The 15,800-nt window shown below is 44.7% G+C and overlaps 1 protein-coding gene across 1 annotated transcript in view; it reads right to left on the bottom strand.

Moving 5' to 3' along the window:
* Positions 1-15,800, bottom strand: part of DOK6 (docking protein 6) — a 180,198-nt gene that overhangs the window by 113,959 nt on the left and 50,439 nt on the right. Inside the window, exon 4 of the mRNA XM_012725799.1 lies at positions 9,145-9,259. Coding sequence (XP_012581253.1) covers positions 9,145-9,259 — 115 coding nt within the window. The remainder of the gene's footprint in view (positions 1-9,144; positions 9,260-15,800) is intronic.

Here is a 15,800-nt window from a genome sequence, read left to right as displayed (position 1 = left end):
TGTTTAATGACTTTAAATGGCCTGAAGAATATTTTTAACTATCTGTTAAGTATATGATCGCCTTCCTGCACACAATTGTGTGTTTCATCTCTGGTGCCCATGGTGTGTCTTCTGAGTCTGGCCATCTTTGTGGGCAACTCCCTATTTTCAAAGTTTGTGCTGAGATTCCTGCCAGGCGTGTATTGCTAGTTTAAACCTCAAGGTCACGTGCTTTCCTTCAAAGTCATACACACTAATTTGCATTTTTAGAGTATAAACACAAAAGGAACATCACTGATATTCTTTTACCAAGCAGTCGCTGATGTACTTGGTATTTTAGCAAACACGTCTATGTGTGCATGTGTCAATGGTGTCATCTGATGTCAAAATTGTGTCTGCTCTATGGACATTTGGCAGACTGCACTCCTCTCTGAATACAGAGCCTGCACCTTCTCCATTCCCTAAGTGCGAATTTACATCTATCAATTTTCATTGCTAAGGACTATTTTGTTTTTGAAATCCATAACAAAATAATCATCAGAGACAATCTATTAATCTTTCTTGGAGAATTTTAAAATGTTGATATTTGATATTCTAGTAGAAAAGCGCTGCATAATGAATTTTGTATCTCACTCTGTCTACTTCCTGACTTTCACCCATCTGCTTGTTGGCCTATTATTTTGGTCACCAGTGCTTCCCTCTCCCTGTTCACAGAGTTTGTACAAGAGATTCTGAGAGGCCTTAGGGGGCCCTCAAGGGGAGCTGCCATCCCTGGTCATGTCGCATAAATTCCTGAGCTCGGAGTCAGGTTCTTGGCGGTGGTGTAGAGGTACCGGGTTCCCTTGATCCCAGCGTCCCGCACGTCCAGACGCTTCTGGATGGGCGCCATGTTCCTGACATAATCGGTGTATGCTCGGCGCCACGCACTCCTCTAAGCCTCCCTGGGTTTCACTCCAACTAGACCCGCTTAAAAGTTTCCTCCCGCCCCTGAGCCTCTGGCCTGTACCCCAGTTCTGTATGTACAAATAAAAAATAAATCTTTAAAAAAAAAAAAAAAAAAAGTTTCCTCCCGTTTCAGCTTTCTGTGGCGCCGGTTTTCCTACATGTAAACCCTACATGTAGTTGTTACGTTCTACTTAGCACTTATTTTAAGCTATTTTCAGTGCAAAGAGCCACTCTCATTTTTAGGGAGAGGGTGTCTCTCTTTGAAAATCAGGACAAAGAAGCCATTTGTAGTTTTTAATGAATGGTCTTTTTTTTCCTTTTATTTTACATTTAAATATTTTTTCCTTTATTTTTTGTTCCTTAATAGCTTGAGCACTCTTCAATCTTTAGGAATATTATGTGTGGAAGGTATGTCAACACAACGCAATTTCACCATTTCTTCTTACAAATACGCACACAGTCTCCTTCTCTCCACCCACCTGCTGACCCATTCAATGACACAAATGACATCATGTGAACTTAATTTGGAACTGCCATGGGTGCTGGGCAGTGACAATACCTTATTACAACTGTGGCTTCACACAGCAGAAACCGACGTGCTCACAGTGAGAGTGGAAGCTCTAAATTCCAGCACCAGCAAGGCTGGCTTCTTGTGGCTTCACACAGCAGAAACCGACGTGCTCACAGTGAGAGTGGAAGCTCTAAATTCCAGCACCAGCAAGGCTGGCTTCTTCTAGAGCCTCCAGGGTTCTGGGGTCCCCAGTGGGGTCCTCTGTCTTCCGTGACTGCAGCGGCATCATTTCCACATGGCTTCTCTCTCTGCTTCCCGTTTCTGTGCCCAAACATCTTGCTTTCTCCTCTGGAGCCACCAGTCATCAGATCTCACCTCTCCTTGATTGGGTCTTCACATGTTCCCCCTTCCCATGAAGTAACTAAGGTTGGGGCACCTGAATGTCTCTTTTGGGGGGTGCACAGTTTTTTTAAATATCACCCTTTGTTGTGACATTTTGTATTAAAATCACCTCCTAAACGGTGAACAGAGAATCTTTCTCAAATACGTGGGGGCCTACGGGATACGTTGGCAAGTAAACAAAATCAGTCTTGAGCTTATCACACTATTGACTAATAATTGTTTAAATAGCTTCTAGGAAGTTAAAGTGAAAAAATCTTTAACTTTGTTTATTGAGATGAGTTGCCAGTTTAAGAAACAGCTCAATTTTCAAGTGCTCATTCAACATTTCAGATGAAAGGCTTTTTTTTTTTTCCTACATAAATATATTCAAATCATTTTCCTGCTTCAAAGATTTCAAAAATTCTGGCACCCAATTATAGATGGCTTGATTTCTTAGAAAAGAACAGTGCTGTATAGCAGTGTACCATATGGTACAATTTTAGAGTGACACACCAAAGGTAATACTCTATGTAAATTCTAAAAATAATGCAGAAGTATGTTTTGTTTTTTTTTTTAATGTATAGAAATAAGCAGTAAAAATGACACCTGCCTTCGGGCCATTTCCCAGCTGACACTGTATGTTAGCTGCTCACATAACTTGAAGAGCATTTTGTCAATTCTCGCACAGAGCGGTTCGTTCTAAAAGCACTTTTGAAGATCTTGGCTGACATTTGGGGACTCTACACGTGCAGAGAGAAGAGGCCCAAGCATTAGCTGGTGCTTTCCGGTGGGGGATGGCATGCAATGTGGGTGGAGCAGCAGCAGAGGTGGCCAGCGGCAAGCTCAAGACGGGCAGTGGGCTGGCCAGGAGGGCGGGGCTCGAGGGGGGCCAGGGCTCAGAAGCAGGCGAGACGCCCAGCACCTGTTCTGGTTGTTCTCAGAGGTCAAAAGCAGGACCAGAGTAGAACTGGAAAGTGAACCATTGGAACTGGGGCAAAAACAGAAGACTCCGAGTGTGTCCTTTTTGCTCCTGAAGCCAGTCCATTTTGTCCGTCTCTAGCGAGAGGTGAAAGCGGGGTGTAGGTGCTGACAGCGGGTGCCTACGTCATCGACAGGATTCACATACCATGAGCTAATTCCTCTGGGTCTCCCGTGCCGCCAAGCAAACACCCTCCAGGTGTGGTGAAGAAGCCTCACTCATCTCTGTGGAGTCCCCATGGTGGTTCTGGAGTCTGGGGTGGGGGGGTTCTCTCACCTGAGCACACCTGCTCCACTCATCCTCTCACTGGTTAGCGCCTGGACCCCGTGGGGCAACGAAATTGTCCAGTTTTGCTTTGGTCAGCTCTGAGTCTGGTGGTTTTTTCACCACGCAAACCCTAAACCAGATTTTACCATATTAATTGCATCTTTTTATCAAGAGGGTGCAACTTAAGGCTTGGTATTTTTATTCAACACGAGTCTGTGAAGAGCATTAAAAATCCAAATTCCCATTACACTGTCACTGCTCCACAGCTTTTCATGTTCTCTAAAGAAATAACTTCCAAATCCCAACACATTTCAGATCACATAAGGCCACTAGATTCTGGTTTTTAATGATTTTTTCCAAATCTCTTAGCAGGATGGGGAAGGACCAGATGGTTATAAGCCAGCAATTCTGCTCCACAGCATCTGAGTCAGCGAGAAACACAAGTTGCTCCAACTTCATTCAACTTGTCTTTTGTACTGAACAATAGGTACACAGAAATGTCCCCCTGTACCCCTGATGCAATGGACTGCTCATAAAAAGGCTGCACAGACATCACATGAGACTCCAGTATTCTGTTTCTCTACACTGTTCAACTCAGCAGCAGAATGGATAATTTTTTGTAATGTCTCACCCTGATGTGATTTTCTTAAATGCAAAGAAAATTGATTTCTCCCTTTGTACTAAAGATTACATATATATTCTATATAGTACAATATAATGCAATATTATAGTAGATGTATCAACTTTGATACCAGCTCTATTTTTACACTTTAAAATCATATTTGAATGAATAAGCATTCAAGCCTGATGGTTACTTTAACCGATTCACTCCTATTAAATGAGCTTTATTACCGCAAAGATGGGAAGTTCTACAATCTCCTGTGAGTGCCTGAAAAATAGAAACTGGTACGATGCGTGTCCCCTTATTTTATTTAAAGATTCATTCATTTATTTATGCATATTGAATAGGGGTACAGACCAGAGGTGCAGGGGCAGTGAGAGGACTCCCCAGAGACATAGCGGGGGAGCAGAAGAAGCCGACTGGAGAAGTCCACTGCCGAGGGGAGCAACGGGCGGGTCAGGAGAGGTCTGCCGCGCCATGTGGGTCAGCTCCCTGGCCGGGGATCAAACTAGTGCTGCAGCAGCTTGGCTCGGAATAGCTTGAGAGCACTGAGAAGTTAACCCTTGTGCCACCAGGGAGGCCCCTCCCCTTATTCTTAAGGAGAAACTGATCCGTTTAAAAGTCAAATAATCAATATGACTCACAGGATTTCTCATTGAAAAGTAAGAATTTTAAAGATCAAATAAAAACACTTTTCAAGAAATAACACACACACAAATTCCCTGTCACCATATTCAGGAGACTGGGCCCTACAATCAGTTTCGTCACCTAAACCCAAAAACAGACCGTCTTGTGTCTAAAGCCGCAATGCAGACACGCAGCAAGTGCACTGCAAAGGCCCCAGGTCCCCGGCACGGGCGTCCAGGCCTGTGCTTGCGTGTGCAATAACAACGCTGATGGAAACAAAGTCTAGGATGGCTGCCCGTGACCTTGCACTGTGGATTCAAGATGGCTTTGACTGCGCCCTTTTTGGGTTTTCTGTGTAGGAAAGCTTAGGTGCAGTCTGAGAAACAGAACGCCTCAGAGAAGCCTGTGAGGAAATGTTTTCTTAAAACTATCAAGTAACATTCTGTGAGATACAAACATGTCTTATTGACTGGGACAAAGATGGTGAAAAGCATTTCTTCTAGAAAATAATGTTCTCGTAGAAATACAGATAGCATTGGAGAAATCTAAAGTGAATGAACGAAATGTGATAACTTGATATCCAGTTATTTCAGTTACAAAAATAACACTTCTGCAAACCTTTACAAAATTCATGATAAAGACATGGGTATACTGTGATGGGGGGTGTATGGCTTTATTTCTTACTTCTAACGTGGGGGTAGTTACCTAGCTTATGGATATTCTGTTACACATAATAAAATGAATTTATGATATTACAGAATAAATTCAATACTTTTCATAATTATTTAGGGAATTAGCCAGGTTGTTCAGACTTGAACAACGAACTGCCGGAAATTATCTGGAGATCAGTTTCCAGGGTCCATATGCTGATAAAGACAGACCAAGTCGAGCCGTGTTTTCCCCTTCTCTTTAATGAAGGTAGACAGATTCTATTACTAAACTCCTGGTTTCCAATATCTAAACCATCTGCTCCTTCATTTACTAGGTGTTGGCCTGAGATTAAACATACTCAAGACAAGAAATAAGAGGTCCCCCTTCAAGAAAAAGGCAAAATGCAGAAATTGTCGTTTGTGACCAACAATAGCTAACTCACAGTTACATAAGCAGCAAGGGTGGCTCATGCATATCTCGCACACACATTTACGCACCCAGACGTACACAGCCTCACAGAAGCTGCTCACAATCACACCCCAGCACGCACACTCACTCACTGGTCCTGACCACGCCCTCACCATAAACATGCAGACCTGTTACTTGGCAACTCAAATACCCAACCCCCCCCATGGGGATGCCAATTCACTTCTAATATTTGCTTTGAAAAACCATTATCTCTTTGGAAAAAAGAGTGATAACTATGTCATTAAACTAAAGCTGAAATATAAATTTGAATCATTTATTCATTCAACAAAATTGAGTTAGCACTGTGCCGAGAAAGACCCATGGTCTTAGAAACCCACGGAGCTTAGAATCTGGAAGAGCGGAGTGACTGTCAAAGGGGGCGAGGGACCCAGGGGAGGGAGCTGAGGTGGACAGAGGCCCCGGCCCGAGGGTGGGCCGCAGAACCAGCCCAGGCAGGTGATGGGGGCGGAAGCGGGGCTGGGGCAGAGGAGGCTGGGCAGGGGCTCCCCCAGGCTCCTGACAGGGAGGAGCGAGACAGTCACACGCCACCGGATAGGCGTTCAGGGTGATTTTGTGGTCCGACCCTACCATTGCCAGGTTCTTCTCCCCATGTTAGAATATTCCACCTCTTCCTGACCTCTCTCCCCTGTTTTTCAATTAATAACAGATTCCTGGTCATAGGTACAGACTTCATTTGATTGTAGTTTTACTGAGATAACGGGTGAGCCCCACGGGGTCATAAGAAAGTCGACACAGAGATCCAGCCTGCTCCCGGCCTGCTGCCCCCAGCAGATTATTTTGCAAAATCATGACACAGCATCACAGCAGGACACTACAGTGCCAGCCACCGGCTCCCACAGACTCCCTGCTTTCTGGCACCTGTTGGTGTGTGAACACCTCCAGCCATCAAATAACGACGCGGCTCCAGACTCCCAGCCCTGCTCCAGACCCCAACCCCGTTCCTGCCCTCCATTCTTGAATGTTGGCATTTTCAAGACGTTCTGCAGTGGAACCCCAAGCAGGCACCGTCTGGCACCGGGCTTATTTTCCCTCTGTGCATACCTGGGTTATGCTCAGTCCACAGTCTGTCCCTTCCCTTTGCTGAGGATTACTTCCTGCTGTGACTGGGCAGTTTGTGGAAGACAGCTGAGTGCTGTCCAGTTGGGGTTATGATGAATGGCATTAAAATTAACAGGGGTGTGTGTGCGTTTTCCCTGAGCAATAGGCACAAGAATGCAGTTTCTGGACTGTATGGCAATTTTGTGTTCAGTTTTATACAAAGGTGCAAAAGACTTTACAGAGTATCTGTCTCGTTTTACACAGCCAGCCGCATGTGAGACAATTCCTTGCCAACTCGAAAGCATGCAGTGTTATTGCTCTTATGGTTCTTCCAGGGTTAAGTCATCCTACGGGCTTCTGCCAGGTTAACCTGCATTTCCCGACAAAGCTGAAAACAATACTGCTCAATACAATCACTCCTGCAGCCACACCTGCGTCACTTCACATAAAGGATGCCGTTTCTATGCTGGGTAGTCTCTTGTGTTCATTTTATTTTCTTACTTTCCCTATTTCACTTCCCTCCCGTGCTTGTCTCCCCATCCCCTCATCTCTACACCTCATGATCATCCCTCTTCAAGCCAGCGACCACTTGTTCAAACACACACTCTCTCTTGGGTTATTTCTGCTATGGGATGTGGTTACTCAGAGGTTCTCAATCGGCTGCTCTGTCTGAAGAACGAAACATCTGCTCTGTCTGAGAACGAAACATCACAGACCCGTGTTTAAGTTAATCGGCTAAATTAGAATTCTCTCCAGTGAACACATAATACTTCCAGATAAGGATATACTATCATTTGTTCAACTCTCTTCTTGGGGGGAATTCATTTGATTCCAATTTTGCTGTCATTACATTTAATGTGTTCACACCTAGGCGCTCAGGTCTCGGTACTTATGCTTACAGTGGAGACGTCCCCACAGAGGTTCCCCAGTCAAGGGGATTCGGTGCAGAGAGCAGGAGCTGCCTGTTTGCTTGAAAGACTATAATTGAAACAGCTCACATTCTCGGGGGCCAGCCCGAGAATCCACTTGGACCTGTGTTTTCATTAGAAATAAAGGCATGCTTCTTTTCATCTCTGCTTTGATCTCATTGCTTTGACTGACACACCCCTGGTGGCTTTGCAGCTTGAGTCTATTCTCCGTGTAAATCTGCCATTTTATCACCGATATGGACTCCAACATATACTTAAAAACTATAGTTTGCAAGAGAAGTTTTCAAATTCCTTATTAAGGAGTTTCAAGAACTTTCATTTTTCTTCCCATCAGCTATGACAGGAAGTCAAATGTTTAAAAACTGTGACATTGCTATTTTATTGGGGCAACGTCAGTTTACAGCTCTGGCAATGAGATGGTGGCTGGGGGGGGGGTGCCGGAGGGCGGTCACGGCCTGCAGTGCTCACCACCCGGAGCCCCTAATCATCCACCACAGTTCATGCCGCCCCTCCCCACTCTGTTCTCCCACCTCTCCCTGGTCCCTGGTGGCCCCAGACCTACGACATATTCTAGGGTTTGTTGTTGGTTTGGTTGTATTTTAGTTTTGATTCTCTCTATTCCACACAGACGTGGGGCCACCTGGTCCTTGTTGTTCTCTTTCTGACTGTCCCGCTCAGCGTCATCACCTTCAGCTCCAGGGTTTCTTAAATGCTTACTAGTCGCTTTAAAACAGACTATTAGAAAGTGATTTTCAAAAAACAAACAATACTTTCCAAAAATTCAGATTTAAGTTAGTTGAAAACCTGCTGTTAGAATTTAAACAGAAACACTCTTGTATTTTTATATTTATATATAGTGGTAAACTTCAACCTCACCACAAGAAAATTATTCTCTTGGAAATGAAGTCTATTTTCCTTTAATAAAGAGCCATTCGTTGCTCAAACATCTTACATGAACCAAGAAATAGAAAACCCTTCCAATTTTGCCTTGGTTAAAGCCCTTTTTAAAAAGACTCCATAAACCTTCTCCGAAAGACATAACCATTCTGCCCCTCCCCATCTTTCAAGCTCCCAGTAGTTTCTGCTTCCATCTGTTATAAAATGAATGCACCATTTCATTGAGCAAAATCTTTAAAAGCAATAATAAGCCCACTAATATATGACCTAGCACAGGGATTCCAAAATGAAAACCACTGCAACAGCACACGATAAACTGCTTTGTGTCTCAATAATGTCAGAGTGCTTTACGGCGCAAGATGCTAAAATACAATCTGAAATGTGCTTACTTGTAGGACCGAGAACCCATGAAGGCAACCATTGCTCAAAGTTCTGGTCTGAAATGTGGTGTGGGGGGGGAGACTTGGGGTGCCTCTGCGTGGCAGTTATGGCCCCAACCCAGAGCCTCCAGCTGCTCTCTGAGCGCTGGATCCAGGTCACAGTTGGCCCTAGCATCATCCCCCTGCCTTGTCTCTTCATTCTCAGAGCTTGAGTGGGAACCTCAAGAGTGCTCAGGCCACCTGGGCACAAACTTCAGACACAGACAGATCATAAACAAGCACCCAAAACATCTGTAGGCATCAGCGCGTTGAGCATCTAACACAAGTCCTCTCCAGCACATGCTCCTCGCAATGTGCATTCCATTCAGTGCTGCGTCTTAATCCATCTGGGCCATTGTCTGAGAAGCAGCTCAATTTCCTCCAGCTCTAGATGGACCATAATTGCTTACCTGACTCACAGGCAAATGTCTTTGACGTCTCGTCATGGAAGATAATCGCCACTGCGTGCTTCTTCGTCTCCCGAGGCAGCCTGGTTATGTTCTTGATGTTGTGCAGTTCAGTTACCTGGAAAGACACATCTTTCACTAGGTGCACTGTATCCATCCCACCCCAGGATGCATCAACAGAAGGACCCATTAGTAGGGTCAAGTCACTTTCTAGTAGGTATTTATGCTTCTGTCTCATAAGCGATGGCCCCAGACACTATAGCCAAAGAAAGTGTCTTCTGCTCCACCCTAAATTTTGAACATAATGGATATTGCTTGCACAATTTTGAAACAGAGTCTAAAGGTGATGTAGTAAAATGACTCTATGAGAGCCAGGCCCCAGTTTTTATTAATATTCTATCTTCTGCAAACAACAGCAGACAGGACCCACAGAAGAGCATCATACGTTTGGTACAATACAGATCGGATTTAATATCCTCCTCCTAACTCCCTCCCGTCACGGAAGTCCATGGCTGGGAGCCCCATGTGACACAGCTGACACCTGAGTATTGGTTGACAAAATGATTCTAAAATTTTGGGGTCCTCCCCTAGAAGCAGCCGCTCCCCAGAGACACGGCCTATCATGGGCCTTCTGTCCTCTTCCCACGCCGACTCCCCAGAGGCCCACCCACAGCTGGTGAGCCCCCTTAGCACTCTTTAGTCCCCCAACAAGAAACATTTTTAATGCAGTGTGTGTTTCAGCTGGCTCTTTGTGGGGGCAAGCTCTGCTAACCAGGGGTGCATCTCATTTCTCTTCATAGTTCACAGAAATGCACACATTCCTTTGACTTCTCTGCAAACATGATGTGGCCATAATAACATAGACTGAGTTGATTTTTTTAAGCCCACTTTTCAAGATGCTGAATTTCATTGTTTCTGCTAATAGAAGAGGCTTCTTATTTCTGGATCAATATTGTTAACAGAGACAGGCAGAATTATCTAAGGTAACAGCTACCCAGTTCGGATTCCTTTTTTATACCAGCCTATGAGGGAATAGATGAAATAAATATTCTAAATCTTGCACTATAAATTACACTAAATTTTACAAGGGATACTGAGGGAGGTGTTGATTTTAGTAAAAGAATAAATAGATGTTTGAAATAGTATCTTAAATTCTAAAAGTAAACTCATTGCTGCTTATGTTTTAATCTTGCCTCCCCAATGGCAGAATTTTCATTAGTACTTTTCAAGACTACTGTGTGCCTCGGAATTTTGATAAAGACAAGAACTAAACAAATACTGAATCCCAACTCTGATGACCACATAATCGGCACACAGCCGCCCCTCCCAACACAACTTACATACCCATACATACGTGAACACACACACATATGGATGCATATCATAAGCACATCACAATTTGCTATTTTTAACACTTTATGTAAGAAGATATGTACATCTATATCAATACCCTATATTCCATTATATGAATCAGACAGTCTTCATAGAACACAAAAATTCAAACATTCCAGGCAAGGACAAGCCAGGTTCCTGCGTCTGAGGCCGTGGGTAGGCGCGTTGGTGGGTGACTCAGGAGAGCTGTTAAATGACAGTTGTCAAAGGGAGTCTCCCAACTCAGCAGGGACTTTCTGAGTCAGAGCTGATCCTTATTATTCAGTACTTCCCTCTGTTGTAAATTCATCCTCTGGCAAAATGTATCTGTAAAACTAAAATCAACAGCCAAGACACTTTTCCGGCAGTTTGCAGAACTGTGCATATGCAGAAAGGTGGGGAAGGTTAAATCTACTTAAGTATATTTTTACAGTAAAGTTGCCACAAGAGGTCATTTTATAACTTCAGCTGTCACACTGTAAACAGTGTCCTTTCCACGGTCTAATAAGGATAAGACTTTTGCAGTGTGTGGTGCTGGTGGGTAAATCATGGTTCAAAATGGCCTCCGCCTCCCTGGTGGTGCAGGGGGTTATAAAGACAGTGCTATCAAGCTCTCCTCAGCCATGGTGGCCTGAGTTCGATCCCTGACCAGGGAGTGACCCACCGGGCTCAGCAGACCTCTCCTGTCTCCCTGCTGCTCCCCTCAGCAGTGTGCTTCAGTGGGTCTGCCTGTTCTATTCCCCACTGTCTCTGATGAATCCGCTTACTCAACCGTCCTTCTGGCCTACACCCCAGTTCTTGTATCCATAAACAAATAAATCTTGGAAAAAATAAAATTAAATGGCCTCTGAATCTACTGTTGAAGTGCCCTCTATGCATGAGAAAAGTTTTTTTCTTTTAAGATTTATTTATTTATGTATACAGAACTGGGGTACAGGCCAGTGGTGCAGGGGTGGTGAGAGGATTCAGCAGAGACAGAGTGGGGAGCAAAACAGGCGGATCAAGGAAGGACACAGCTGAGGGGAGCAGCAGGTGAGACAGGAGAGATCTGCAGCGCCATGTGGGTCACTCCCTGACAGGGGACAGAACTTGCACTGAGGTGGCTGCTCTGGCTTGCAGAGCTGTGCTGTAACCCGCTGCACCACCAGGGAAGGCCTGTCAACTGTTCTCCACACGAGTTACAGAACTATTTACTGTGACTGCAACGGTAATAAATCAACAATGTACAGGAAGTCAGCTGATGAGGTGCTGGGAGCTGATACCACACCCGAACAAGAAAGGTCTCCTGGGGGGCACAGACCCATCCCCCCGAATCCAGCCTCCTCCAAACCTACAGGTCACAATACCACGAACACGGGACTCAGCCACACCCTCAGCGCTCGCCCTGCGTCTGGTACACGTGGACTTGGCAGAAGCAACTTCAGTCTGTTACTAAATTAACTCCAGAGAGGTAGGAAGAGCCCCGTCTGCACAGCTTTCTGATGCCTTTTTTGTGAGGTTATTTGCATATTATAACTACAAATATAAAGAGCCAAAATGATAATTATTGATTCATACAATGTTATGTCTGTTCAAGAAATTCAGAGGAAAAAAGCGAGCAACTAAGATGTTATCGTGTTTCATATTAAACGGCTTCGTGATCATTTCTGGATCTATTCATTTGTTCCTGTGGATTCAAGTTAGCGATCAAGTAGGTTGTTTAGTCCAGTCGCTTCCCTGGTGCTGTTCATGGGGAGCCCACTAGAACCCTAATGGCAAATCTGGATTACACTACATACATTGTTCAACGCAACTCAAATAACATAAAAATTTTAAAAATGCACTCCTAATGTCATAAACAGACACTTTTCATACCTCCGTCTGTCTCTGTCTGCCTGTCTGAAATTATCCATTTGCTCTTCCTGTGAAGTAAAGCAAGACACCAATATCTTACAATCTCTTGGTATAATACCCTAGGGAGAAAATAAGACTGCCGTTTGAAACAGTGATTCACTTATGGTATTTTAAGTACATTAAATTGCGTTCTGAAATAAAATTAAACTCTTCAATTTTTAAATGATTTGATAATCGACTCAATAGGCTAGCCAGCTTTTATTTGAACGTAGCAAATGGAAGCTATACTTGAAAAGCTGATTATTTTAAAATGCCATTCACTTGAACTAAGCCAAGAACTTTACCAAAATGAAGGCGAGCTTAAAAACAAAGGTTAGGCCTTGCTTCGGACCCCATGTAGGCACTGTTCCCCAGGGAGCGTGAGCCTGCTGGGTGCTGTGAGAGACCCACTACATCAAGCCCAGTGGTATCCCACAGTATCATAAAAACATTGGTTATTCTTCTCAAGGACCTTTCCAAAGATTTTATTTACCAACATAAAAGAGTATTAGAACAGATATTGCGGATCCCATCTTTTCTCTGCCCTCTCAGAGCAAAAATCAAAACAAGCTAATGGATAACCTAGCGAAATGCAGAGAACGCTGGGGCTTGTCTGACTCCACTGCCTCGGGCCGTCTGACAAATGAGGTGGTTTACACAAAGTGCCTGCTCTTCTGGAAAACTTACATCCAGAAATGCAGTCGGTCTCTTCCAGCAGACCTTGTTCCAGAGGCGTCCAGAAGGGAGCGGGGCCTGGGTTGCTGGTCAGTGTGCTTGGCCTCCGCGCCCTCAGGAAGCACCGAGTCCCACTCGGCCCCTGGGGTGGGGCGTTCAGGCGTTAGGCTGGTCCCAAAGGTCGCACAGCCTCCCCACAGGAATTGTAAGGGACTTCGCTGTCTTTGGAGCTATTCTTCTTTTACGAAAAATAGCATTTATTGTTCATACACCATTCGAATGTTCTGAGGTGCCTTGTGCTTTTATTTGCTACATCTGGCAGCCCCCGCCCCCCTTCCCTCCCTTCTCTGAGGCACCTACAATACATGGGATGGGAGGGTGGGAAAGTCAGTCGCACCCAGCATAAAGAGGGAGGGGTGGGGGGGGGTTGTCCTGGGTGGGGTGGTCTCTGTTCTTGAGACAGCGACATTTTCATCCGAATTCGGATGGCTTCTTGACTCGTCCTGAAACCTGACTTGTCCTACTGGACTCGGTAAGCGAAAGATAGTTTCATTAGTTCATGTCATTCACTTCTTCACTTTCTTTAAAGATTTATTTTATTTCTGCATACAGAACTGGGGTATAGGTCGGAGGTGCAGGGGCAGTGAGAGGCTTCACAGGGACAGAATGGGGAGTAGAACAAGTGGATGGACTGACAGACACTGCTGAGGGGAGCAGCGGGGAGACAGGAGAGGTCTGCTGCGCCCTGTGGGTCACTCCCTGGCCGGGGATCAAACTCAGGCCCCAACAGCAAAATCATGATAGTGTTGAGACGTAACCTCCGCAGCGCCAGGGAGGCCCACTTCTTAATTCTTTAAATAATGGGACTTCAATGTAAGATTTTCATTTTCCATCGTGACTATGTGCATTTCATAGTGTAGCGCAGTTTGCACCTTATGTGATTACTTTTTGCACACACCAGGAGACAGAGGCCAGTATCAGCTTCCTGGGCTGCATGTCCTGAAAGGGGGTGATAACCAGGGAGTCAGACATCAGGGAGAGCCACATGGCTTCACTTGCACATGGAAATGGCCGACGTGAGTGGCTCGCGTTGTTCAGAGGGACTTTCTTTTCATAGTGAGCAACGCTGCGTGCAAACAAATTAAGACTGATGACGCCATTTAAGGATTATCATCCTATGTATGTTATGTATCTTTCCCCTTCGCCTAAATGTGCAAATTAAACTCCATGGAGATCTTAGTCATGGGTACAAAACTGCATTTGTTCTCAGTTTACTGTCATGACCAATGAGACTAGAAACCCACCTGTTAAGTGCTCCATTTCTTTCTTTAAACCCAATTACACTGGAAAAGTGAAAGAAAATTAACCTTCAGATTTTTTTTAAAGTAGATTAAAATGTATTAGAACATACTTTCACTCTTCTTATTAATCCTGCTAATAATTCTTATTAATCCTGGTATTTTAATATCTTCTCTGACTGTTTTAATTAAGTCAGAGTTCTTATTTGGGGGGGAGGTAACATGGTACATTTTAGGAACGCGTTTAATGAAATTTCTTCACTTTATTAGGACAGAGGTTATTGATTTTCCACTACGAAGATGGGAAGTTTAATGAAAACTTTTGTTATTACAATGAGTACATATCAATCTACCTATGCTTGAGTCCTGGTCTCTCAGAACAATAATTTAAACCTTGGTATTACCCTATATACTGTGTGCCTCAATATTTTGATGATAATATTTGCACACAGACTTGCCTTCTGTTGCTGAAAAATAGGAATGTGCACCATCCAAAAACCAGTCTGATTCATCCCTAAAGCTTCTGTGACATGTGCCGTGATACAGTCATACTCTATTGACTCTGACTGTCCCAAGATTACCAGTCACTACAAGCTTCATCTTTTGTGCCTCTGAAAGCTTCAAGGTCCCTCAAATGTTACACCACATTATACATGTACCATCTAGAAACGAACAATTGTAGATAAAGCCATAGAGCATGAGGATTACTGGTCATAGTGACTCGGTTTTTTTGTTCTGTCCAGGACCTGATTTTGTTCCATTGCGCACCTCTAGGTCATGAAGCCCAAGTGTCCGGTGGGACGTGTTCACTGCAGCACCGGGCAGCGTCTGTCATCACCAGGTGACCAACTTCTTGATCGTGGCTACTACAGGGAAGGGGCCGACACCTGACTTCGGTCAATGAGGTGGGACCAGAAGTCTCTGGCGGCTTCTTCCCTGGGTTTATGCCCCTAAGGGAATTGTGTTCTGTCTTGAGGTCATAAATCAGAAATGCTAGTGTCACCCACCCTGAGGGCTGCTTCTCTTGAAGGACAAGCTGCCGTACGTAACCACGCTCTCCCGTACGCCAAGCATCGTTGGGGTTTTGGGCCCTCGCAGTCCACAGCACTGGAACTGAGAGTGTAACACAGAGCTGGGCTCTCCGTGGGAGAGGACACCCCTGGGAGGCTGTCACCAGGCAGCGACGTGAGGACCAGGCTCAACCTGTGACTCCGCCCGCAGTGATTTCTACCGATTCATGCAAAAGCAATGTCTCTGCAAGTCATGTCATTTCTTCATGGCAAATAAAAGGTTCATCAAGAAATTATTACAGGACAGAGAAATCACGTACAGAAGACTCTCAATATGTAGGGACGATGGACGGGATCCCGGGTAAACGCATTCCTTGTTACACCTAAATTATTGTGAGGTTGTCTGCTAGGAAATGGTAGGTCTATTTTCAGG

This window comes from Condylura cristata, unplaced genomic scaffold, assembly GCF_000260355.1.
Source record: "Condylura cristata isolate star-nosed mole 26May11 unplaced genomic scaffold, ConCri1.0 scaffold00016, whole genome shotgun sequence".
Lineage (NCBI taxonomy): Eukaryota > Metazoa > Chordata > Mammalia > Eulipotyphla > Talpidae > Condylura > Condylura cristata.
Note: the sequence above shows the minus strand (reverse complement) of the source record. Positions and strands in the feature narration are given on the sequence as shown.